The sequence below is a fragment of the Cavia porcellus genome, unplaced genomic scaffold, assembly GCF_034190915.1.
Source record: "Cavia porcellus strain 051 isolate PalLab524CR breed Dunkin Hartley unplaced genomic scaffold, mCavPor4.1 scaffold_5, whole genome shotgun sequence".
Taxonomy (NCBI): domain Eukaryota; kingdom Metazoa; phylum Chordata; class Mammalia; order Rodentia; family Caviidae; genus Cavia; species Cavia porcellus.
Window position 1 is genome coordinate 5,658,424 of NW_026947488.1, and position 24,477 is coordinate 5,682,900.

General features: G+C 52.7%; 1 protein-coding gene across 1 annotated transcript in view; it reads left to right on the plus strand.

Moving 5' to 3' along the window:
* Positions 1-18,718, plus strand: part of Apcdd1l (APC down-regulated 1 like) — a 44,919-nt gene extending 26,201 nt beyond the window's left edge. Inside the window, exons 2-4 of the mRNA XM_063248114.1 lie at positions 9,901-10,039; positions 12,189-12,741; positions 17,629-18,718. Of these exons, the coding sequence (XP_063104184.1) occupies positions 9,901-10,039; positions 12,189-12,741; positions 17,629-18,351 (1,415 nt within the window). The 3' untranslated portion in view covers positions 18,352-18,718. The remainder of the gene's footprint in view (positions 1-9,900; positions 10,040-12,188; positions 12,742-17,628) is intronic.
* The last annotated feature ends 5,759 nt before the right edge of the window (positions 18,719-24,477 follow it).

Below are 24,477 nucleotides of genomic sequence, written 5' to 3' on the forward strand. Positions count from 1 at the left end.
TCTGGGCCTCCCCTCTGCAAAGTGTCCTGCAGCGGTTCCTGGGCTGGTGCACCCCTCCCAGCCTTCTGAGGGAGTCTGATGCACACTTCAAAACCCCACCTCTGCTGCTGCTCTTTCTTTTTACCTATCTGAATGAGCCCCAGCCCCCCAGCTCCCTGGGAGCTCCCCACCTGGCCTGACTCCTGGCAACCCCCAGCAGATGTAGACCTGGTTCTCCCCTCCCACCTCCTCTGGACCTAACGGCCACACTCCAAGGGGCAGGAGAAATGCCAGGAGGCACCCACGAGTGTGCTGATGTGCAGCATGAATTGTTCCTTCATTCAACTAAAAGTCAGTGTAACCAGCACTGGTGGAGGACTTATCACGTGACAGGATCATTCTAGAACTTTCCATAACTTGATAAATATCCCTGGAGCATCCGTCAGGTACCATGCTAGGTACTGGGGAATCCATGAGCAGAGAGAGGGACTCTGTCCTTACGGGGCAGTATGGGGAGAGGGAGAGGTAAGGACGGCCAGGGAGAGAGCAAACGAGAGGGAGCTGAGCGACACCCCTCTGGCGGGGTCACACCCAGCCTCTGAGCTGTGGTCTCTACACACCACTGTCCAGCGAAAGGAACCAGAGCTCCCTGGACAAGCGGCTGACCCCTGAGCCGGGGCCGGGCTTACGCAAAAGGAGCCCAGAAGATCTGGCACCAGGAAATAAGGGTGCACTCAAAGAAAAGGCTGGAGACGCACCCCGTAGCCTAGCGGGGACCATGTAAGCCACAAAGACGCCGGGAGTAATGGATTACAACCTACACGCTAAAATCACTACCCAGGAGTCTACACTAGTAAGAAAACAGGCAGATGATATTCAGGGAGAACACGGGCGGTGCTTCCCTACAGCACAGTCCCAATGAGTAAGTCGGAAAGAAGCCAGGCAGGGAGTCGCATGCAGAATTACAGCACTCAGGAGACTGAGGGAGGAGGGCCACCATGAGTTTGAAGCCAGACTGGGCTATGTCACAAGTTCAAAGCCAGCCTCAACTACATAGTGAGACTCTATCTTTTTTTTTTTATTATTAATTTTATTTAAGGAGAAAAGAAAAAAAAAGCAGAGAAAGGGTACAAGTTATACAGATTTACAGAAAAAAAAAACAGTAGGAAATCACTAGTTAATGGATTACATATTGTCATCTTAGAAATAATTGTTCAAGTCACAAAATTAAAGCTTGTAGAGTGGACATTCCAACAATGATACTGCAAACAGTTCTGTTCAATGATCCAATAAAACTCTGTGATATCATTTCCTATCTTGTACACTTAAATATACATGCAGTTATATAGTTTAGAGCACTTTCCTTTCCTCTCTTTTGTACAATGACTATTACACATTTTGGGTTTCATTGCTCCCACAGTTCTTATTACTTTTTTGGAAGAGAGTAAAACCAAATGTGACATAACAGAACAGAATCGGTCAAGTCAAAAGGGTGGACATAATAGATAATGTAAAAACATAATACAAGGTGATCAACAATGGTTACCATAATGCCTCCCGCTATCTCTAATAGAATTGCCTATATCATTAGTTATAATACAATTGAACCAAACAGTAAAGAACAAAACCGACAAAACCAAAACATTGGAGACATTGTAGGTCTTCAAAAGTAGATAAAAGTCAACGAGAATGGGCGTTATAATGAATCTCATTATCTTCACAGCTGATGCCTAAACTTTCGGACCTGATACTATCCAGCAAAACAGAATAGGGGAACATCAGTCAAAAACAAGATGGTGAGAGTAATACAGGGCTTCAAATCGAGATAATAGAAAGTCAAAGTGGGTTACTATAATATATCCTGCTATTTTTTTTCCTTTAATTAAAAGGATAAAAATAAAAAAGTAAATAATGGAGTGGAGATTGAGATAAAAGAGGGCATAACAGCGAAACAGTGCAGATCAAAACATAACCATTTAAGCAGAATAGTGTTTCACCACCAGATAATCCTGACCTAAAAGTAGTTACCATATTGTCTCTTTCCTTGAAATCCTTGAGTACAACTTCGTATACTGTAGCATTAAGTATATCAAAACAATGTAAAACCATTTAAGAGAATGACAGCATTACAGAGTATTTAGAATCGACTAACAGAAAATGAACAATGGTCTCTGTATAATCTCCTTGTCTTTAAAAGGTTTTTGCTTATACTATCGTACATAATAAAATCCAATAAGATACAACCTATTTAGACCATTGGAGACAGAAGAACAAAAGCTAGGTGAGACTTCAAAACAAGATGATACTAAATCAGTATTACCTATTAAGATGTCATTTTCTCCAAAGTAGCTGTTCCTATCATCCAATCTTCTCTGCCTCATTTCTGTTGAGCTCTTTTTCTGTCAGTAGCTGTCAGTTTGTCTTCTTCATTTTGTTCTCTGCTCCATTCGTTGTGGCCTCTCTGCCATTATTTCTGGATTCTTTGTATGTTTCTTTTTTTAGAATATCCTGCAATACTCTCTGTAGAGTTGAATTGGTGGTTGCAAATTCCCCCAGTTCCTCTTTATCCTGGAAGCACCTTGTTTTTCCATCAATTTCCAGGGACAGTTGTGCAGGATATCTCAATCTTGGCTGGAGATTATTATCTTTCAAAGCTTGAATTATTTCCCCCCATGCTCTTCGTGATTTGATGGTTTGTGCAGAGAAATCTGCTGTAATTCTGATGGGTGTTCCCTTGTAAGTGGTCTGTTTCTTGTCTCTGACAGCTTTTAATATTCTGTTCTTGTATTGAATTTCTGGAATTTTTATTATTATATGCCTGGGTGTTGCTCTGTTTGGGTTGTAGGTAGCTGGGGTCCTGTATGCCTCATACATCTGAGTATCTTTACCTTTTGCTAAATTAGGAAAATTCTCCTGGATTATTTCTGTGAGTAGCTTTTGTAGTTCACTTGTTTGTGTCCCTACTTCTTCTTTTATGTTCTTAATCCTTAAGTTATGGATCCTCTTATCATCTTCTTGTCTTTGTATTATTGCTGTTTGTTTCTTTGTTATTTTTAAGAAGTTTTTCATTTCATTCTCCCATATTACAAGTCTGCCCTCCAGTTCAGATAGTCTGTCCTTAGTTTCTTTCAAGCTGTCATGCCAGTCTTCGATAGACTTCTTAGTTTCCTGGTAGTCCCTTTGAACCTGCTTCACGTATTCTATGCTTTCTCTGTTTTCTCCATCAAACAGTTCTCCCCTCTTTTTCTGTTCTTCCATTCCACCATCTGTTTTTTCCTGGGTGGTGCTTAGCATTTCTCTAACTATTCTGCATACTTCTAGGTTCAGGTCATTGATAACTTCATTCCTGAACTGGTCTATGAGGCTCTCTATATGGCGCTTTATGTCTATTGGTGCGGTGTCCGCTATTGCCTGTTTCTCAGAATTGGGGGCCGAGGAGCCTTTCTTGTTGCTGCCTTTTCCCATATTCTCTGTTCCTTATATATGCAAGCTTATATAGGAGACCCAGCTTCTCTCCCTGTCAGCCACAGCCTGATCGAATTGCGCTGGCTAGGTGTTCCCGCCCACCGCTGCGCACCAGAGAGTTACGGACTAGGCAGCCTACGTGGGAGTCACCCCTCCCGGCCACCGTCAGGCTCTGGGATCTTGGTTGGGCCAGCCTACCGGGTCCACCAGCAGCGTCACGCAGGCCAGGCACTTTTCACCAATCCCGCCCGAGAGGGGGATGTGTGGCTGGAGTCGCCAGCCACACTTGTGAGTTCAAGTCTCGGTACCCTTTCCACCCCCCAAAAAAGAATAGCTTGACATGACAGCCCACAACGGGCTGCTTAACTGGTGCTGGCCTTTCCAGGAAAGCAAGGGTTCTGGCCAGGGTGTGAAGCCTTATAAACCCAGAGGCTGCCACGGCATCAGGCATACAACAGGCAGTCAGTGTGTGTTTGTGTTGGGGTGAAGGAATGCAGGTAAGTTACTGAAGGCATCGAGACTTCAGATGACCTTGGATAGCCACTGTGGGTAGAAAAAGATATGTTCAAGTTCAGACTGCCCTGTGCCCTGTGAAAATGACTTTATTTGGCAATGGGGTCACTGTAGATGTCATCAAACTGAGAGGAGGTCATGGCAGGGCAAATGGATCTCATCCTTCATATGAGAAAGGAAAGGAGCTGTGGATACAGAGGGGGAAACACAGGGAGTCAGCTGCAGCCAAATGCAGACAGAGGTGGCAACGCAAGTGATGTGGCTGCAAGCCAAGGGATGTTGGCAACCATTTGGAGTTGGAGGAGGCAGGAGAATCTTTCTGGAAGCTGTGCAGAAAGCACAACCCTGCCTACCCTTTGACTTCAGACTTTAGACTGAAAACTAGGAAATGAGGAAAGAGAAAGTCCCACGGTGGTTAAGCCACGCAGATTGCGGTCCTTTGTTGCAGCAGCCCTGGGAAATGCGTTTGCTCCCCTGCTGGGGTCTTCAGGGTTAGTGCTGATTTAAGCGAGAGCCATCCCTCCTCCATGCTGTCCGCCCTGCCCTCAGCCCCATTCCCACATCTATGGGTCCCTTATACGTCTCCTTATTAAATGCTACTTACTTAAAATATCAATCTTTTAAATATCAAGCTCAGAGGAACCACCTTTTTCAAAAGTCTGGTTCTCTTCAAAACAGGATGTGAATGCACAAGTGTGCTATGATGGTAACAGCTGTGCTCCAGTACCCTTTAAAATCCGCGAGGAATCCCTGGGATGTGACACACCTACATCTGAGAGCCCTTCTCATGTCTCCTAGCTGCTGGAACTGCAGAATAGGTGGTGCTGGAAAAACTGTCTCTCTATACCAAAAACTAAAACTAGACCCATGTCTACCACCATGCACTTAACTAAAGTCAGAATGAATCGAAGATCTAAATATTAAAGCGGAAACACTAACTTTGCTGGAAGACAAAGGAGATAGAAATCTTGAAGAAACAGGGGTAGCATAGAGTTCATGAACAAAACACAAGCTGCCCAGGAAGTAAGGACTTCTGTCTAAACATAAAAGGAATTTAAAAAATCAGACCCCCAAAATTCAAAGATCCAATCCAAATATGGGCATCCAAGATGAATACACACTTCTCAGAGGAAGAAATACAAATGGCAAATAAATACATGAAAAAATGTTCAGCATCATTGGTCATTAGAGAAATGCAAATTAAAACCACACTGAGATTCCATCTCACTCCAGGAAGAATGGCCAGGATAAAGAAAACTACCAATAACAAATGCTGGAGAGGCTGTGGGGAAAAAGGAACTCTTCTGCATTGTTGGTGGGAGTGTAGACTGGTACAACCACTGTGGAAATCAATGTGGAGACGCCTCAAAAAAAAAAAAAAAACCCTAGGATTAGAGGTCCATTCAACCCAGCTATTCTCCTGGGTATTTTCCTAGAAGAATTAAAAACTTCATACCACAGCAATATTTGTACACCTGTGTTTATAGCACAATTTATAATAGCCAGATCTTGGAAACAACCCAAATGCCCATCAACTGAGGAATGGATAAAAAAGATGTGGTATTTTTATACAATGGGGTACTACTCAGCTGTAAAGAAGGATAAACTCAAGGCTTTTACGGGTAAATGGATGCAACTAGAGACCATACTCAGAAGTGAAATAAATCAGATGTGCATGTTTAAACATCATACCGCCTCCTCCGTGTAAGAAACCGGGAGATTAAGTAAGGTCCAGAAGGTGCCATAGATATTGTGAAAGGAAATGAAACTGCTCCAAAGGAAAGAATAACTGGGATGGGGAAAAAAGAGAGAAGAAAGGGGGAAAATATATAGAGGTACACACACAAGATCGCGAAGATAATTGCACTATTGATCCTGTTACTTCAGGGAAAGACACCGTGATTGCTTACATTGATCTGTTTTGCATGCCTGCATCTTGTAATCTGAGCAACTATTTTGAAGATAACAATACGCAATAGAGTGACTATTGTTAATTTCCTATCGCCTTGTTTTGAAATCTTGAATTGGTTCTAATGTTTTGTTTTTATTGTTTTGGTTTTTTTTAATCCCTTTAAAATTAAAAAAGGTTTAAAAACCCAAGCAGGAGGCCGGACACAGTGCCTGCCTTTTTGGCCCCTGAAGGAAGGTTACCACAGAGTGAATATTTCTGCATCTGCTCCAGCTACGGTACAAACATTTTGAGGCCCGACCTGCTCTGGCCTTTTACCACATCGGAGAAAATGCGGGTGGCCAAGGTGGGAGAGGAGAACGCCTGTCCTCCTGTGTCACCTGCAGAGCAGGGGCAGCAGCCACATCCACGGAGCCCTTGTGCAGAGGGGACGGGGAGAGGCACACGTGATAGGATTCGGCTCGTGGGAGGTGGGACGCGCCCAAGAGAGGGCAGTGTGAGGGGACAGAGCACAGACAGCGGTGCTGGGCAAGAGCAGAGGGGAGAGGGAAGGGGCTGTGCTGGGGAAGCACAGGCGAGAACGTGGTCTGCACCCAGGTAGCAGGAGGCCAATCTGCTAAATGCTACTGGCTCAATCATGCACATCACGGTGGTTACGGCGCGGAATTTCGGGTGGATGTAGCTTACCATGTTGTTTTTAAAATCGCCCACAAAACCACAGCTTGAGGAGTGACAAGAAGCAAATTCCTCCACCCCTCTGAGCCTCAGTGCCCGCATCTGCAGAGTGGGGGCATGGACAGGTGCCCGGTCACGGTGCACACTGTGCCAGTCTGTCTTTGGGAATGACAGGGTCAAGGAAGTGCTGCCTCCCTGTGCTGAGGAACTGCCTCCCCCGGGGCCTCTGCAAGGGTCACAGCCAGGCGCAGACACAAGCCTCTGGCTCTGCAGACAGCCTGAGTCCCTGGAGCCTCTGCGTAGGAGCTCAGCTAGCTAGCTAGTGTCAGCCCCTCTTAAGGGCCGAAGCCACCTCCATCCCCTGAGCGGCCTGCCCCTGGTGCTCCGACTCTCACATCGGGCTGCCGCAGATCACGTTGGCAGCTCTGGGGGCCTGGTCTGAGCGATTGGGCACTCCAGATCTAATTCTGCAGGTAATTTGAGCGATGCTATCTAATTTCAAATGTTCCTGCTCTTATGAGTGCAAAAGCAGCATAATTTTTAATTAGTGGGTAAACAGTAAATAATGAATGGCAGTAAGTGGACACCACTGTTAATTAAAAAAACCATGGTTGATAAAAATCAATTTGGTCCCTGCATTTTAACCAAGTCTATCAGGTCCCTGCAAAAAAAGTTGTGCAACCCAGCCACAGTACCATCTGCCTTCAGTTGTTGATCTTGTTAAGACTTTTCTGGGAGGGCTGGAGGAGGGAAAAAAAGAAAAGAGAATCAAAGCCTGCCCTCAGGGCTGCCATGGGGCAAAAGTCACGGCATTATTTATAATTGGCAGAGTTTATTTTTGCAACCTTGAGATTGAGGTTCGTGCGCGGCCAAGAGGCGGCACGCCCCGGTGTGGAGTTAGTTCTCGGCAGCACTGTCTGAGGTCGCGGGTGTGTCCGCGCCCACGACAGAGTGGGGCTGAGCCCTCCCCCAGACTCCGGGCATAATTAAGCCCTAATTTCTCACGGGAAAAATAAGAGAAACTAAAACACAGTTAGAGGAGCACAGTGTCTGTAGATTCACACAAAACCCAGTGTCTCTGCCGTCTCCCCTCTGTGCCTTGGAGGGGACACTCAGGGAAAGGCTTGTTTTCTTTTGAACAGAAAACATTTTCTCGCGAAACCTGATTTCATGGAAACTATGAGACTATAATTTTCAGGACCCATTCTCAATTTTGCTCTGAAACGTAGGCTTGATTTTCCTTCGAGGCACATGAGGCTGACCCAATCTGATCCTTCTCTTCGCCCCCCTTCTATCCACTCTCCAAATCAACACTTTGGGACAGATTTCATTGATACTGGTGATGTTCGAATTAACCTGCAAAATTGAATCCAGGGGACCCAGTGTCTTCCGACAAAGTTGGCTGCCAAGCACCAAAGCTCGCGTGGCACGGACGCCGAGCCTGTCTCTCCAGCGCTGGGGGAGGGTGCTGGACGGGGCCCAGTGTGGACATGCACCCCACCCACCATCACGCCCTGCTCCAGTCCCTCTGGCACCTCCGCCTGGAGTCAAGGTGATGCAGAGATACCTGACTTGTCTCTTTCAAAGCTAGGGCACCCTTGGAGCTGCCCAAGTGACCACACGTGCATGCGAGGACACCCCAGAACAGACTGGGTGTTTGCTTTTATTTCTATTATTTGGCCCCTTGACGCCAACTGGTTGGTTGGCCAAGAACACTAAGGGAGCCAGCGCCAGCCTGGCTTCTTCACCCACCCACCCACCGCAAGCTCAGTCAACATGGTAGCACCTTGCAGCCCAGGTCTCCAATCTGTGGGCTGTCCCCTCACTGGGGACAAAACACAAGCAGCCCTATTCTAGCAACCTAGGCCTGAACCCTGGCCACATCGGACCCTGGTGGAGCTGAGCCTGCCGTTTCTCTGTCCAAGGAGGAAGAGGATGCTGACGCCTGGCTCCCAGGGTCGCTACCATCAGGAGAGGGGACATCTCCATAAAAGTGCACAGAGCAAGCCAGGCGTTGTGGCACACACCTGTCATCCCAGCACTTGCCAGGCCACGCAGGAGGATTGCTGTGAGTTTGAGGCCAGACTGGGCTACATCACGAGACCCTGTCTCAAAAAATGCACAGCCTTTGCACTGGTGTCTTTGTCTCTCTCCTGCCTTAGCTCCCCAGGGAGGCTGGATGTCAACTCTCAAATGCCTGCAAACTGAGGAATCTGCTCTACCCCAGGCCCCTGGGAGGTCACTGAGGCAGAACAGATGAGGTTGATCTGTCCAATCAGAGCGCTCCAAGGAGGCAGTGGGGATACCCGGCTCCCCAAGAACTCCACATGGGAATGTGTGAGTGGATGCAGGAAAGGAAGGGCCAGAGCCCGAAGAGGTAGCCCCTCTTTTTTTTTGTGTGGTACCGGGGATCAAACTCACGACTGCGAGCTTGCAAGCGGGCACTTATGCCACTGAGCTAAATCCCCGGCCAAGGTAACCCCTCTTCGTCCACTTTAGCGATAGGCTTGGTCAAAGGACCAGGCCAGAAAGCCTGCACAGTGACCCCGGGTGGCTGGGCCCAGGGTCACTACGGACACAGCCCACCGCATGGGCTGTCTCGGTCCATCCCCTCTGAATGGGGTGACAGTTTCGGGGGGGAATTGCTGCTCTTCAGCAGCTGAAGGTCTTGGTGCTCCCCTCAGAGCAGCGCCTAGACGATGAGGCCAACTGTCCCATGCTCTGGCTTGACTTGTCTTCACAGCCAGGGCCACACACAGCTCGATGTCACCAAGGAAGACCTGGAGCCCCATCGGGTGACCCCTGCTGCTCGCATCTGCCCTCCAAGCACCTCCTTCCTGGCAGTGCCAACTCCCGCCCAGGCTTGGGGACAGGACAGGATGTGGCCGCATGGTGGCCTCCTGCCTTGACACCGGCATTGTGCATGAGCAGAGCACCACTCTGGGTCCCACAGATGCCTCGGGGGAGGATCCCCAGGGCAAGTGCAGGAGTAAAAAGGTGCTGGGTGGCCGGAAATGGCACAGCTCTGACCGGCTGGGCCCTTTGCGGAGGGAGGGGCCTGCTCTGGGGAGCAGCGGGGTCCTCAGGCCACAGTGGTCTCTGTCCAGGAGTACAGGAGCCCAGAAGGCACAGCTGCAGCAGCAGCTCTATGAGACGGCTCAGCGTCTAGGAGTCTGGCACACCAATCTGGCTAAACAATCTCAGGCCTGGGCCTGGGCCGGCCTCCGTCCAGGGTTGCTTTCCCCAGCGAGTCTCATCTGAGCACCCTGCTACCTATCAAGTGGGGTCCTGGCTCAGGCAAACAGCGGGTGAGGTGGGGCGTCCATAAGGTTCTCTGACCTTATGCATCTGCTTTGCAGCTAGTACCACAGAGCCAGCTGGGGCCACAGAGAGCAGCCGCCTGCGCTGGGAGCCCCACTGCCAGCAGCCGGTGTCCGAGGGCTCGCCTGTCACTGCTGTCTTGCCTCCCCGCCTCGATGGGCCCTGGATCTCCACTGGGTAAGACTTCCCCCCACCCCTGATGATGGGCCCCTAAGCTGGGGGACATTTCCCTTGCTGAGCCTCAGTTGCCACATCTGCGGAGTGGGGCCAGTTTCTCCAGGTCTTGAGTGGCTCGCTAGCTATCAAACACATGGTTCCCGTTCCCTTTCCCTCACCAAATGTCACCTAGGGCAGGACCATGACTCAGCCGACCACAGCAAGGGCACATGGGATCAGCAGAGGGATGTGCACCAAATAGACAACCATGGCAAAAAATACTACAGACTGGAGAATGTGCTAGGCTCTGAAATGAAGGAAATCAAGCTGAATGTAATAGCAAAGGACCTGGTTGGGGTGGCTTCGTGGGAGTGGCGATCTTCAGCTGGGAGACTAAAAGGAGTCTGTTGCCCAGAGAGCCAGGAAACGGCCAGGCAAAGGACATAGCTGGGCAAGGCCAGGTGGGATCCAGGCTCCTGGCACCACGCTGCTCGGAGGCAGAGCCGAGGTTCAGGGAGGGGGGACCTGGATGCAGGCGAGGCTCCCACCCTGGCGCCAAGGCAAGTCTTCTAAGATGCTTCTTCTGAAATGCTCGTCCTAGAAAGCACCCTGCCAAGCTCTCCAGAAAGGCCTGCTGCCTCCTGGAAAGCATGCAGAAAAGGGTCCAGGGCTGGGGACACCCACTGTGTCCAATGTGACCTGTGGCATCTTTGGGCACATCTTGCTGCTCTCCAGACCTTGATGGTAGCAGTTTAGAGACGTACTGGGAATTGAACTTAAGGCCTTGGCTCTGAGCTACATCACCAGCCCTTCTGTCTTTTTTATTTTGAGACATGATCTCGCTAGGTTACTAAATTGTCCAGGCTGGGCTTGAACTTGTGAGCCTCCTGCCTCAGCCTCCCAGAGTGCTACGCTTACAGGCTCCCATCAACACATCGAGCTTCCCCTCCCTATTTTTAAACACCACCTGTTCTGGTATTTGCTCACTATTTTTCTTTAAACCAACTTGCTTTTATTTACTTAAACATCTTCATTCATTTTTACAGCTTTATTGAGGTATAATTGGCATACAGTAAACTGCACCATCTACACTGGGATATAATTATTTTTAAAGGAAGCATAATATCACCCTGGATACGGAGAACAGAGCCACTTTGCCATAAATAAGAAGTAACTGTAAAAAGAAACTCAATGAAACAAAACAGCATAATTAGAATCTCTGGAGATTCATGGCCTACCTAAGGCTCCAAGTCTGTTCTCTCTGGGAATTAAAAAAAAAAAAGGGTTGGCATTCAAGATGCATAAACTCTGAACACAGACTTTCTCCGTAGTACTGGCCACAAGAGGGAAAGAAAAGGAAACCATTGCTGCATGATAACTTATTCCCCCTGCTCCAGCAGCCTGGGTATAAAAACAAACAAACAAACACCAGGCAAACAGTGGTGTAGGTTGGGGGGGACCTGGGGAGGGGGAAATTGTGAGTGGGGGGTTATCTACCATCCGTCCCATCTGAGCCCTGATAAGTGAGTCCCAAGAAGTGGCTGTGACTCTAGGAGTCCTTTAGCTTCCCTTTCTCTTCACCTGCAATTGTTGGCTTTAGCAGCAGGACAGAGCCTGGAGCCAACCCTGCCTGCCACCTGTTTTTATAAATAAAGTTTTATTGGCACACTACGGTCCCATTCACGTACATGTCATCCGTGGCTGCTTTAGCTCTCTGACTGCGATCTTGAGTGGTTCCAGCAGGCACCATCTGGCCCTCAACATCAAAAAATCCTTATGATCTGACCCCTTTGCAGAAAAAGCTTTCCAGAAAGCCCCTCATGGATGCCAGATCAGAGAAGAGGCAGGCAGGACCGTGCCAGCAGCCCTCTCCCGGGCTTCACGCACCCCCTTATCACATAGCAAGGACACTGGAGGGACCAGCGTGTGCAGCGCTGTGAGGGGCGCCCAGCACCAGGGGGAAGCGGGGTGCAGCCCCCAGCCCCAGCTCACCGCGCGATGCCCGCCCCCACCGCCTGGTGGCGCTTGCCCGAGTTGTGGGAAGCCTGCCAGCCCCAGCAGTGCAGCTGCCTGCCCAGCTCTACCCGGGCCGTGCAGAGGCGGCTGCAGTGCCGCTGGCAGTGGGGCTCCGCGGCTGGCGCTCACTGCTCCACCGCGTGTCTCCTTTCAGCTGCGAAGTGCGCCCGGGCCCGGAGTTCCTCACCCGATCCTACACTTTCTACCCCAACCGACTCTTCCGTGCCTACCAGTTCTACTACGGGGACCCCTCCTGCCAGGAGCCCACCCACTCGCTGCTCATCAAGGGCAAAGTGCGCCTGCGCCGGGCCTCCTGGGTCACCCGCGGTGCCACCGAAGCTGACTACCACCTGCACAAAGTGGGCATCGTCTTCCACAGCCGCCACGCCCTGCTTGATGTCATCGAGCGCCTCAACCAGACTTGGGTGGGCCAGGACTGCGTGGGGCGGCTACCGCAGGCCACAGCCTGGCTGCCCGGGGCACTGTATGAGCTCCCCAGCGCCAGGGCGCAGGGGCACTGCATGGCAGCGCTGGGCTTCAGCATGCACGAGCTCAGTCTGGTCCGCGTGCAGCGCCGCCTGCAGCCGCAGCCCCGGGCCGTGCCCCAGCTGGTCGAGGAGCTCTACCTGGGGGACATTCACACGGACAGAGCAGAGAGGCAGCACTACCGGCCCACAGGGTACCAGCACCCACTGCAGAGCGCCCTGGTGAGTCTGGGCCCCTGGGAGGGGAGTTCTAGGGCCCAGCCCAGCCGGCTCCCTATGATCTGGTCCCTGACAGGGTCCTGCCTGGCCTCCATCACTGACCTTTACTCTGGTCTGCACATGCCGTTCCCTCCGCTTAGATGCCTTTTGCCCCGGGCTTTCCTGCCTTGCTGTTCTTGTTTTTGGTGCTGTCTCAGAAGAAAACATCAGTTTGCTCCCCTCCCCAGCCCTCACGGCCCAGACGTGGTCCCTGCAGCACCCGTTTCTGCCTCCACTGAGCACAAGACTTGGGTGGGTTTCCCCTTTTCTTGGTTCTCCAATCAAATATTCCCTCTGTCACCAGACCCTTTCCAAGAGCAGGGCTATGGCACCAGCCAGTCCAGGCTCTGGCTCCCGGTCAGGGCCAACACATACTGGTGAGTGGCCGAGGCAGGCGGCATGTGCTCCAGGCTCTGCTGGGGCAGCGGCTCACCCTCCAGCACGGTCCTCCTGCCAGCACACGCATCCTTGCGATCGTGCAGTGTGCAAATGTATAACCCCAGGCTCTGGGCACAGTGCCTCTGAGACAGGGCAGGGCCTACAGGGCAGGAGGTCCACAGTGCCCTCTGGGCCGGGAGCCCCAAGAACGGCTTTCTCTGTGAGGTGTACCCCAGGCTCTAGATGACTGCAGACTGTAAGAGAAGCCATTGCAGACACGTCCTCCTAATCTGCTGACAATGTGGGAGCCCTTTTCACCTGCTGAGCAGATGGGCAGAAGGAAAGCTGTCTTTAGACACATCACAGGCTCGTGGCACCCAGCCAGGACAAGTGTGGGATTCACGACTTTGTTGATATCTAAGCAGTGACGAGGTGGGGCAACCACCATCCCTGGAAGACCCCGTGAAGGCCACCGAAGCCTTAGAAAAAATGCTTTTAAAAGCATAAGATAAAAATACATTGGCTTTAATGGAAACCAATCCCATTAAGATACCATAATGTAGTTACTGAGGTCTTCAAGCATCAGTGTGTGGCACAGAAATACTAAGAATAGGAACTCTCTTCTCACTGTCATGTCCAGGCCATGATGCGTGTCAGCAGTGTTCCCTGTGTCTGTGACACGGACGACACTTCAGAGATTCTCCGGGTGCTGCTGGGGTGTGCGGCCTGGGGACTCAGTCAGTTACAGGGTAACTGCCGAGAAGCTGAGGTTGGGGGACTTCTGAATGAGGCTTAGGGACTTCTGAATGAGGCACCCAGTGACTCTCTTCTCAGAGTGCAAACCCACAGAGGGACGGAGGCTGGGCTGAGGACAGCCAGCCCCATCCAGCGCCCTCTCGCCTCGGACACCTCGGCACGCACTGGGTGCCACGCTCAGGGTCGAAGCCAGACGGAGCCACCTCTCACCCCAGGAGAGGACGAGGGGCAGGCCACCGGGGATGAGACAGACCCACATCCAACTGCCTCCCTCCCCCTCTCCCACTCCCGCCCGACACCGAGGATCTGAGTGACAGAGAAGGGGGATATGACAAGATTCTTCTAATCAGAAAATCAGCCTCAGGGTTCTTGGAGTGGCCTGGAAATTATCCCCTTTCAGCAGCCAGTTCGTGCTCGATGGAGGAGGAGGTGCTGGTGGCTGAATAATGAGCGGCCCTGGAAGCCACATCCCCCTCCCCTCCCCCTTCCCCTCCCCCCTCCCCTCCCCCCCTCGTCATGAAGGGAAGCTGCTTGGAATACAGAGGGCTGCCAGGGCTGCCAGAGCTGTCCCCGCTCCCCCTGCTGCGGCCTGCAACGTGATTGAGAAGCAAGACACATAGGAACGTGTGCCTCGCCGAGCGGTGCCAGATGTACAGACGTTAAATTAATGTCCGCCCGGCAGCCCCCCCCTGCAAGGTGGAGGATAATTTCAAAGAAGGAAACACTGCAGATAAGTCCCCAAATAACGAATTAGTTGTTACCTTATGCTCTCCGGGACCCAAGCCTTGCCCACGACCCAAACCAGATGGTAAACATGAACATTTTTAGAAGTTAATTTAAAACCAATTTGATCCCCACATTCATCGCCTGGATATAGAATCTTAATCAATCAGCCAACATGCAACCAAACTCATCTACACCTGGTGTCACCTCTGTGGGTTAATTAGAAACTATTGTATGCTGTTTGAGAAATAACTTTATATAACAGGTTTAAGCCCGTAAGAGTTTGGCTTCCAAACAAGTGTGAATTTGGCTGGCCGGAGGCCTCGTTAGGAACACGTGTAATTCTGGACCTCTGCAGAAGGGCGCCCGGGAGGTATGCGAAGGCCAGGGGGCCTTGTTTCCCCATCACTTTCAAAAGTTCCCAGCATGTAATCCTAGTTCCTTAGGAGGCTGAGGCAGGAGGGTCACAAATTCAAGGCTAGCCAGAGCAATTGGGTCTATCAAAATTAAAAAGAAGAGAAGAAGAAGAAGCAGAATGAGAAGAAGAAGATGAAGAGGAGGAGGAGGAAGAGGAGGAAGACAGAATGAGGGTACAGCAGTGGAACAGTGGTTTGGATCTGAACCCGAGTATTCCACCTCCATCCCCCCAAAAACGTTCCCAAGAAGGAAAAGCATCTCTCCCTTCTCTCCCCCTTAAAAGCTTGCTGGCTGACTGTCTCCGCTGTGTCAAAGTCCTCTTCCCCCAGATTACCTACCAGCACCCCAGATCCCCTCTCTGAGTGTGCCTGGGCACGCGGCAGCGAGGGCCACTCTGGAGTAATTTTGATGTAATGTACTACGTGCCGTCAGTACGCATTAGTGTGACAGTACTCCAGTCCGGGTTAAGACGCCTGAATTAGAGTGGACTCCTATCTGCCCCATCCCAATTACCGCCTCCCAGCTAACAGGCGAGCTGGCTTCTCTCCGACACCCACACCTCTGCAGCCAGTGGCTCCACTTCACAGCGCCTTCCAGCTGTCTGGGTCAGAGTCCCCAGAGCAAAAGGGAAAGAGCCTCCGGTGTGACGGAAACCAAGGAGCGCTTAGACCCATCATGGAAATAAATACTAAGAGCTTCTAAAACACGGCAATCCAAACAAGGGGGGGGATTTCCCTCAGTCGTCTCGTATTTTTGTCCTAATTCAGTCCAGTGCCACTTGTTTTTGGCATAAAACCCACCTAGTAGGGGCTGGGAATTTAGCTCAGCGGCATAAGCGCCTGCCTTGCAAGCAGGCAGTTGTGAGTTCGATCCCTGGTACCGATAAAAAGGAAAAAAACAGACCAAAAAAAAAAAAAAAAAAAACCCATCTAGTGACAATCTGTGAAGATCTTTGGAGCTGTTTTCCATTTTTGCATATATATATTTAGATAGATAGATAGGAGCTGACCTCACAGCCGACTTTTGAAATGCCCCTTGCCCTGTGGACCCTGTTTCCCCCAGGACTCCCCATGCCCGGGCTGGCTTTGGCAGGCCTTGCAAGGCCATTTATCTTTCAGCACCGTGTTCTGGACTTCATTCTGGGCAGTGGCTCCCTTTAAGAAAAACGGAAGAAGGAGATGGTCGCTATTGTTTCCTTTCTGGTCTCTGCTGAGTGTTTTCACTCCCAAATGCAGACTGGCTACTGCCACGAAATTTGATTTAACATCTGCTTCCTGTTGACGTGCTTTACTGTAAACCCACCTTGGAGCACCTGGAAAGCCGTTAAACAAGGCCAGAGACAGGGGGAAACCAGATCAGGGCCGGGGTACCCAACAGTGCCCGAAGTCTCAGGTGCAGCTGGTTTCCCCCGTTGTAGATAACACCAGAAGGGACATCTCTGAGCCGCAGCACTTACAGTTCAAGCTACAGCTTGGCCACTTCCTTAAGACCACTTCAGGCAGCCGGTTCCGAAGGCCTGGAGGTTCTGGCCACCTTCGCTCCTCATTGCCCCATTCAGTCGCCTTCCAACTGCTAAAGTCCAAAGTTCCCATCCTCGGCAGGAGGCAGGCCGTGTGCCCCTAATCTCAGCAGTCCGGGAGACTGAGGGAGGAGGGCCCCAAGTTCAAGCCCAACCCGGGCAATTTAGGGACTTGGTGAGAACTCGTCTTCAAATAAAAAACAGAAAGGGCTCGGTGAAGGCCCCGGGTTCACGCCCCAGCTGGAAAGAAGGGAGAGAAGGAAGGAGGAAGGGAATTGAAAGAAAAGCTGCCACCAGCCTGTAGGGGAAACACACTGCGGGGAGGATTTGGCACAGAAATTCGGGGGCTCGGGCAAGCTTGTCACAGGTTGCGCCTCTGATCAGCCCCACTGCTTTCACTGGGACACCTTGAGGACCGGGCTACGCTGGGCTGTGCAGCGGTCTCTCGAGATGAGAGTCTGGCGTTGCTCTTGGGCAGTGCCCCAGACAGTGATGGCCGTTACTGAAGAGCAAGGAGAAAGATCCACGCTACAGGTCCGGTTTCAGGGCCAAGCAGGCTGCACATGAGGAAGACAAGTCTGAATGCAAGCTCCCAGGCCGCCTCCGCCCGCAGGCGCTTCCAACGGGCTCACTCAGCAAGCCGGTGCTTGGCGATGTGCTAGCCGGGATGATACAGGAGCTCAGAGACAGTCAGTGGGTTTGAGGTGGTAGGGAGCCATGTGCCTGCCAGGGGATGGGACAGCCCCAGAGGCTACTTGTGTGGCTGCCCTGGGTCTTTCGGTAAGGGCCTGAAAGAGGAGAAGGAGCTGCTGATCCTTCTGGCTGGGGTGTCCAGGCAGGAGGAGCTGCATGTGCAAAGGCCCTGGGGAGAGGACAGCTCGCTGAGATCCAAGGGTAGCGATGAGACGGCCCTGGATAGAGGCCAGCAGGATGGGAGAGAGACGGTGGCCACAGGGTCACCGAGTGCGGAGCCCGGGGTCCCTCCTGGGCTGCAGCCGGCCACCTCCCCAGTGGGCTGGGGGGACCGGCCACTGACCGCTCTTCTGTTTTCTCCGCAGCACCACGCGCGGCCCTGCCCCGCCTGCGCCCTGGTGGCCCGCGCCGACGAGCACCACCCGCCCGTGCTGCCGCGCGCCCCGGCCGTGCCGCTGCGCCTGGGCGGCCGCTGGGTGAGCGCGGGCTGCGAGGTGCGCCCGGCCGTGCTCTTCCTCACGCGGCTCTTCACCTTCCACGGCCACAGCCGCGCCTGGGAGGGCCGCTACCGCCACTTCTCCGACCCCGCCTGCCGCCAGCCCACCTTCACCGTCTACGCGGCCGGCAGCTACAGCCGGGGCGCGCCCTCCGCCAGGGTGCGCGGCGGCACCGAGCTGGACTTCGAGGTCACGCGCGTCCGCGTCACGCCCATGGACCCGGTCACGGCGGCGGTGCTGAACGCGTCGGAGCCGGGCAGCTGCGGGGCCCCCGGGGCCTGGGCGGTGGGCGTCGAGCGCGACGTCACGGCCACGCAGGGCTGCGCGGCGCTGGGCATCCGGCTGCCGCACGTGGAGTACGAGCTCTTCAAGGTGGAGCGCGACGCGCGCGGCCGCAGCCTGCTCTTCATCGGCCAGCGGCCCTCGGACGGCTCGAGCCCCGACACCCCCGAGAAGCGCCCCACCTCCTACCAGGCGCCCCTGGTGCTGTGCGCCCGGCCCCCCGGCTCCCGCGCCCCGCGCCCCCCGGCTACGCCCTCCCCGCCGCTGCAGCTGCTGGTCGCCGGGCTGGCCCTGCGCGGGGCGCTATGACGCCGGCCTCGTGCTGGACGGCAGGGGGACACCCGGGTCCTCCTGCGGCCACCTCCGGCCCCTGCCCGCCGGGCTTCGGAACCGCACCCCGATCTCCCCTCCGCTCCCCGGCAGCTGGGCCACCCCGGCGGCCCTGCCCACTGTCCGCTGCCCACTGCCCACTGCCCACTGTCCACTGCCCACTGCCCCCTCTCCCTTCCCTTGGGACTGTGGGATGTCACCCAGAAGAGACCCGGGACTCTGTCCCGGACGACGCCTGCTGCTCCCCCGCACCTGCGGGGTGCGGTTTACAGTTTCCTAACTCAGATTTAGCAACGCACACCCCAAACGGGCCGTGATTAAAGATGCCGCGTGGGACTCTGGCAAAGGGCTTGTCTCCTGGGGCCACTCGGCTTCCTGAGTTCTGGTTGCTGGCGGGTGGACGGTGGTCAGCGCCGGGGTGGGGCGCCGGGGTGGGGGATCTGGCCCTCCAGGGCCAGCACCAGAGCAGGGCCCGGCCTCCCAGGCAGGCTGCAGCCTCTGAGGCTCCCTGGGCCGCGGAAGGCCGGCGAGGAGCGCGGGGCTGGCTGCTGGGGGCTCCCAGCCTTTGCCAAGTAGTTAATTCTAATGCCAGCGGCAGCGCCAACACGCTCTGTGATTAGCCCTAGGCCACCATCCAGGGTCGCAGATTTGCTGTGTGGGACTGACGGAGGAGGGCAAGCTCCAGGCTACATCTTTGGGGCCAGCGGAGAAGGAGTCAGGGACCCCCGTGAGGCCCAGGAAGCTTGGCCTCTTCACCCAGCTGCCTCGCTGCAATGCTGGTGTGTGGGTGCCCTGGGCTCGGAGGGTCGGTCATGGTGGGACAGACTATGCCTCTCTGAGCCCTCCCCGCCATGCCTGGGGCTGCATTCTTGCTGTGAAACTAACTGGGGTAAGCTGAGAGTTTGCAGGACTGCCAGCCACTGACTCACCCTCTTCCGTGTGATCCCCACAGCTGACCCTCCTCCCAGACCCTGAAGGAGTCTTCCATGACCCTAAAGAGGCTTCCCTCGGGAGGCCCTTGTCCTCCTGAGGTCGTAGGGGCTTCCATGAACCCGCTGAAGTGGGTCAAACTTATCACCTGTTCTTTAGGGGCAGTAACACCCACCCGTATTCTCCATAGGTCTCGCACACCTCCGAGTGGCCCTGGCATGCTTACCAAAGTACGAGAAATAACCAGCTTTTTTATGCTCTTAGAGCTCAGGGCGGGAGGGCCAGATCCCGGCGGGACAGCAGCTCCTGTCGGCAGAGCGTCCCCAGCGGAGCCCGTCTTGTGTCTGAGGCACGAAGGGACCAGGCCACCATTTATCATCAAATTTGAATCTTTTAATAAAATTAAACAGCCTGAAAAATGTTCTTGCTGGCAATTAAAGTCAACCAAGGGGATTACGGTTCTACAGAAAGGAAGTGAGGCGTCTGCCAGAGGATGTGTGAAGGGGAATAAAACCAGTGGAGGGAAGCTCCGGCTGTCTCCGCTGTGCCTTGCTGCACTGCCCCCCTCCCTGCGGCTCCCCAGAGCCCTCCCAGACCCAGATCTGTCTCCCCATCACCTGCGAGGTTCAGTATGGCTCCTTGTGCCTCATCCACATGACCTTTCTGTTTCTTGAGCTAGGCTGTCACTGCCTCAGGGCCTTTGCACATACCCCCGCCCCTGCCAAACATCTCCTCCCCCAGACCTCCAGGTGCTTGGCTCTTCCTTTTCATTCAAGTCTCAAGCCACCTGTCACCTCCTCAAGGAGGCCTGCTGTTAGCAACCCCCAGAGCAGCACCCTTTCCCCCTCTCCTTCTACCTGTCCTGTTTTATGCTCTTTATAGTGCATTCCCATCTCCTGAGATGGTCTTCTTACACCACTTCTCTGCCCTTCTGCCTAGAAAGTCAGCTCACAGGGGGCTGGGGACTCCCAAAAAGCCCTCTCTCCAGCGGGCTGTCGGTGCCCAGCACCTGTGGAAAGAGGCTCGGCTAACACTGCTGACCTGACAGCATGACGGAGACCTGTGAGTGGGCCTGTGCCTCGGGCCAGGCATGGTGCCCAGGGCCCGCTGCGCCAGGTGAACGGGCTGCTTCTGTGAGTCTGAGTTCAGAGAGGAGAGGCGCTGGCCTGAGGCCACACAGGAGGCAGGGACCCAGCTGGAACCCAGAGACCCAGCAATGGGGGGCCCAGATTCCTCGCTGTTTGGAGAAAGGGGTTTGGGGCGCTTGTGGGGCCTAGCAGGAGCCTCTTCCCACCAGGAGGTGTGCTGAGAAAGGTACGGACAGCTGCTGTCCCTCTCCGAGGGACAGTGGGCACGGCAGTGCTGACCGCAAACGTGAGGCTGAGGCAGGAGGGTCATTTCGGGCCCCTTCCTTCGACCCCCAATGGCCCTGCAGCCCTCCCTTCCGCAACCCACCAGAGTGCGTGCAGCCACAGAGAACAAGCCCTGGCCCCCTTGGAAGACAACACAATTCATGCTCTCCGTCTCCGCTCAGTCACGTTCAGAGGGGAGGGGGTGCCGCTGATCGCTTCCCAGCGCGGCTCCCAGGAGAGTCCACGAGCTTTGTTTTTAAATAAAAAGTTTAAATTGTATACAGCTCTCAGAGGCCCATTAACTAACAGATGCTGGTTATCAAAAGAAGTTATTTCTTTGCCTTTCTCGAAGCGAGTGTGTTTAATCTCCCAGTGGTGCTGAGCAGCAGCATGAGGCTGCTGGTGACGCGTGGCCCTGCTCCACAAGTCCCCTCCCGGGAGCCCGGTGACTCAGGCGTGGGCCAGAGCCGCTGACGCAGGACACGGAATTGTATTAGGGCTGTGGCAGGGGCCGCTGGGCAGCAGGCCGAGACTCTGATCTACTCCTGAGGGCTGGCTTCTTTGCATGCACAGAACTCCCCTTAACAGGGTGCAGGCGGGAACACATGACCTGTCCCCCTCCCGAGAACGCATCTGTCCAGCTCTGAGACCCTCTGTCCCCGCCCCATCGCCTGCTGCATTCTGCAGTCATGTGTGCCTCCCTCCACGCTCTGCTCCCCACCAGCCGCTGCCCCCCGGCACCCATTTCTTGGTCATCGCAGGGATCATTGTCTGATCCCTGCTGGTCAGGTTCTTCTCCTCCAGAATGAGCTGACACTGGGCCCTCCTGTCCCCCACTGGATCCTGCCTACAGAATGACACCTGGCCCACATAAGGAAGGCAGCAGATACAGGCCACACAGGTAGACACGCTGAGTCCCGGCTGGGGGCTGATTGTAACCGTAAAGGTAACATCCATACAGCCAAGTGCTGGCTTGGAATTTCAGTGTTGCCAAATTGTTTGTTTTTTTATTAAGAACTCAGACCTTGAGGACTTGTTTGAGGACCTATTTTGTATTGGCCTGGCTATTTCTATCAGGGCACTGAGGACAGTTATTTTTCCAGACTAAAGGACCCCAGCACCTGGCCGGGGTTGCCTAGCATCTACACCAAGCGTCTAACTTTGCAAAGGCCAGAGAGACTGGGAGACCCTCAGCCCCACACAAGACGGGCTCTCCTTCCCAGCCTCTCCCCAGAGGAATGGGCTGAAACCCGATGACCCCTCAGGAGTGGCCTTCAACAAGGTCTTGAGGTGAGTCTGGGGCTTCACCAAGGGTTGCATCATCTATTTCCCGGGGCTTATCCACAACCTCCTTCTCTTCAGTCTACTTTTGATACTTTTTAATTAGAAAAATATCAAAAAACTAGCTCAGAAAAAGAAGTAACAAAATATACAGGCTCACTCTGCTCAGATCACTGTGATTTGAGTGAGTGCTGCTCCCCACCGAGCACCCACCAGACGCCAGGCTAAGGACAGTGCAGGGCACATGCTTTCTCCTCCTCTTCCAGGCCCAAGAGATTATGGGGAAGGAGCTGAAAGACACAGAAATCAGATGGCCGAACACAAAGGGAGAGAACGCACCAGCGAGACTGAAGAAGCTGGAAAACTAGAAAACTGATGACAATTCACTGAAAGCAGACTGCAGGATGCAAAGCCCCCCATACACACACACCACGGGTTCCCCCCAAAGGCTCAGGAACTGGCAGCCCTGGTGCCCAGAAGGCACAGGAGCACTGGGGCTACAAATGACTTACAGCAAGTCACAACTCTAAAGGTAAAAGGGTGGTGACCGCCAGGTCCTCTCCCTCAGCCCCGAACGGAACAGAAGGTTTAAAGAGGGAGTTTGAACTTGCCCTGGTCCAGGGCAAGGTATAATGCTGAAATATGGAGAGGAAATAAAGGCTTACACGTTAAGTGGTGACACGGCACTGCCTCTTTCTCCACTTGGCTCCTAAAGAAGCGGTGGCCAAAGCTATGTTGCTAGACAGAAGCCTGGAAGACAAAGCCTTCACCGCCCAGCCGTGGTGTGGCTCGGTGCCTCGCTAGCACACATAAAGGTCTGCGTTTGATCACCAGCATGGACAACAAAACAAAATAAAAACCCATTATTTTCTAAGAAAATAGTCCATTTCTCATAGAATAAGGGCAAACAACAATAAAAATTACACAACAATAAAAATTATAGCATCCTTGGGGAGGTATATATAAATCAAAAGCAAAATACTGTCAACAAATAATAAAAAAGAAAAAAACTTGGGAAAATTATAACGTTGCGGAAAAAGGTCACAAGAAGATGGAAACTGAAGTTGAAATTTTTTTCTAGGAACAAAAGAGAAAGGGAATTAGGAACTCAGCTGGCATTAGATGTCTTAAGGGCCACACCAGAAGCTGAAAATCAGCGAAACGACGCTCTCAAATGCTCAAAATGATTTTCAACTTTGTCTTTTATACCCAGTACAACTATCACCTAAACAGACAAGCAAAATGGTAAATTTCCAGATGTGTAAATCTGTCAGAAAAATGATGCCTCGCACATTCCTTTTTTGAGAGACGTGCTGAAGGACATGTTCTCACAAAATGAGGGAGTCAAACAAGAAAGCGGAAACTAGAGACCCAAAGAGAGGCGATCCAACCCCAAAGAGGGGAAAGACAGCCGTAGTGACACAGAGAATGAAGCGACGGACAGGGCACAACCGCAGCCAGCCCAGGGAGGACGGGACGGACGGCCCAGGACGGACTTCCCCGGGCAGTTCATGGAACTCACCGACCGGCTGCCCGACGCGGGGAGGGTGCAGCGGACTCACGCCTGTCAGGCTTCGCGGCTCAACTCTTGAGAGATTCATAGCAAACAAGGAGGTGAGAGGGAGGCCTGTAACTCCAGGGAAAACAAAGGGCTATGCAGAATAGCTCAGTGTAATCATCAAAGGGCACCCAAAGCAAGCTGTTAATATTCTCATACTCTCGATCATGCACACAGCCAAAATTATGGCAGAACTTTTAGGAGGGAAGAGGGAGGAGATCTGGGCTCGGCAGAGGGCTGGGAGGAAGGATCAAGTCAAGCCCAAATCTTCCTCAGGAAGAAATCAAAGAGAAAAATAGAGGCCAAAAGAATCAAGAACATAACCACCTGACTTAGAGCTAGAAAAGTTGACACCAGAACAGTTGAAAGACCTAATCCTACGGCCTCTGAGAAGGCAGAGCCTAGAGAGACGGCCTGCTGGTTTTCATTAGGAGCCCATTAGAACCATTTGGATTTTTTTTTAAATTATTCACCAAAATGTGTCATGTATGTGTACCAGCTCCTCAGGATGAATGTAATCATCACGTACTCATAAAAAGTTTAAAAAATTAGGCACACAGAATGCTCTGGTATAAAAATAAACATAAAAATACCAAAGAAAGAAAGAAAATGAAGATATCTCAAAACCAAATCAAACAGTAAAATTATCACAGATAACTAAATTAGCCAGAAACATAGGCGGTCACACAGGGCGAGGCCTTATATCCGCCTGGTGACTTTACTCCACAAGCTTCCCTGCAAAGCAGGCTTCTGGGTGGTCCCTTGCAGGCCCCCCTTCTGTCTCTCTTAGAAGTTTTCTTTTCCCCCATAAACAGTTCCTGCTCTTTAACCTCCGTTGTTCTTAGAATTCATTCTTTGCTACTGGGGACAAACTTGTTGTACTGGCCGTCTAGCAGGTTGGGAGTTATAGCTACGCCAAGATACTCGGCCGGCGGCAAGGATCTGCTTCTGTTTCATAGATTCTGGGCTGTGACTTGGTTAGGT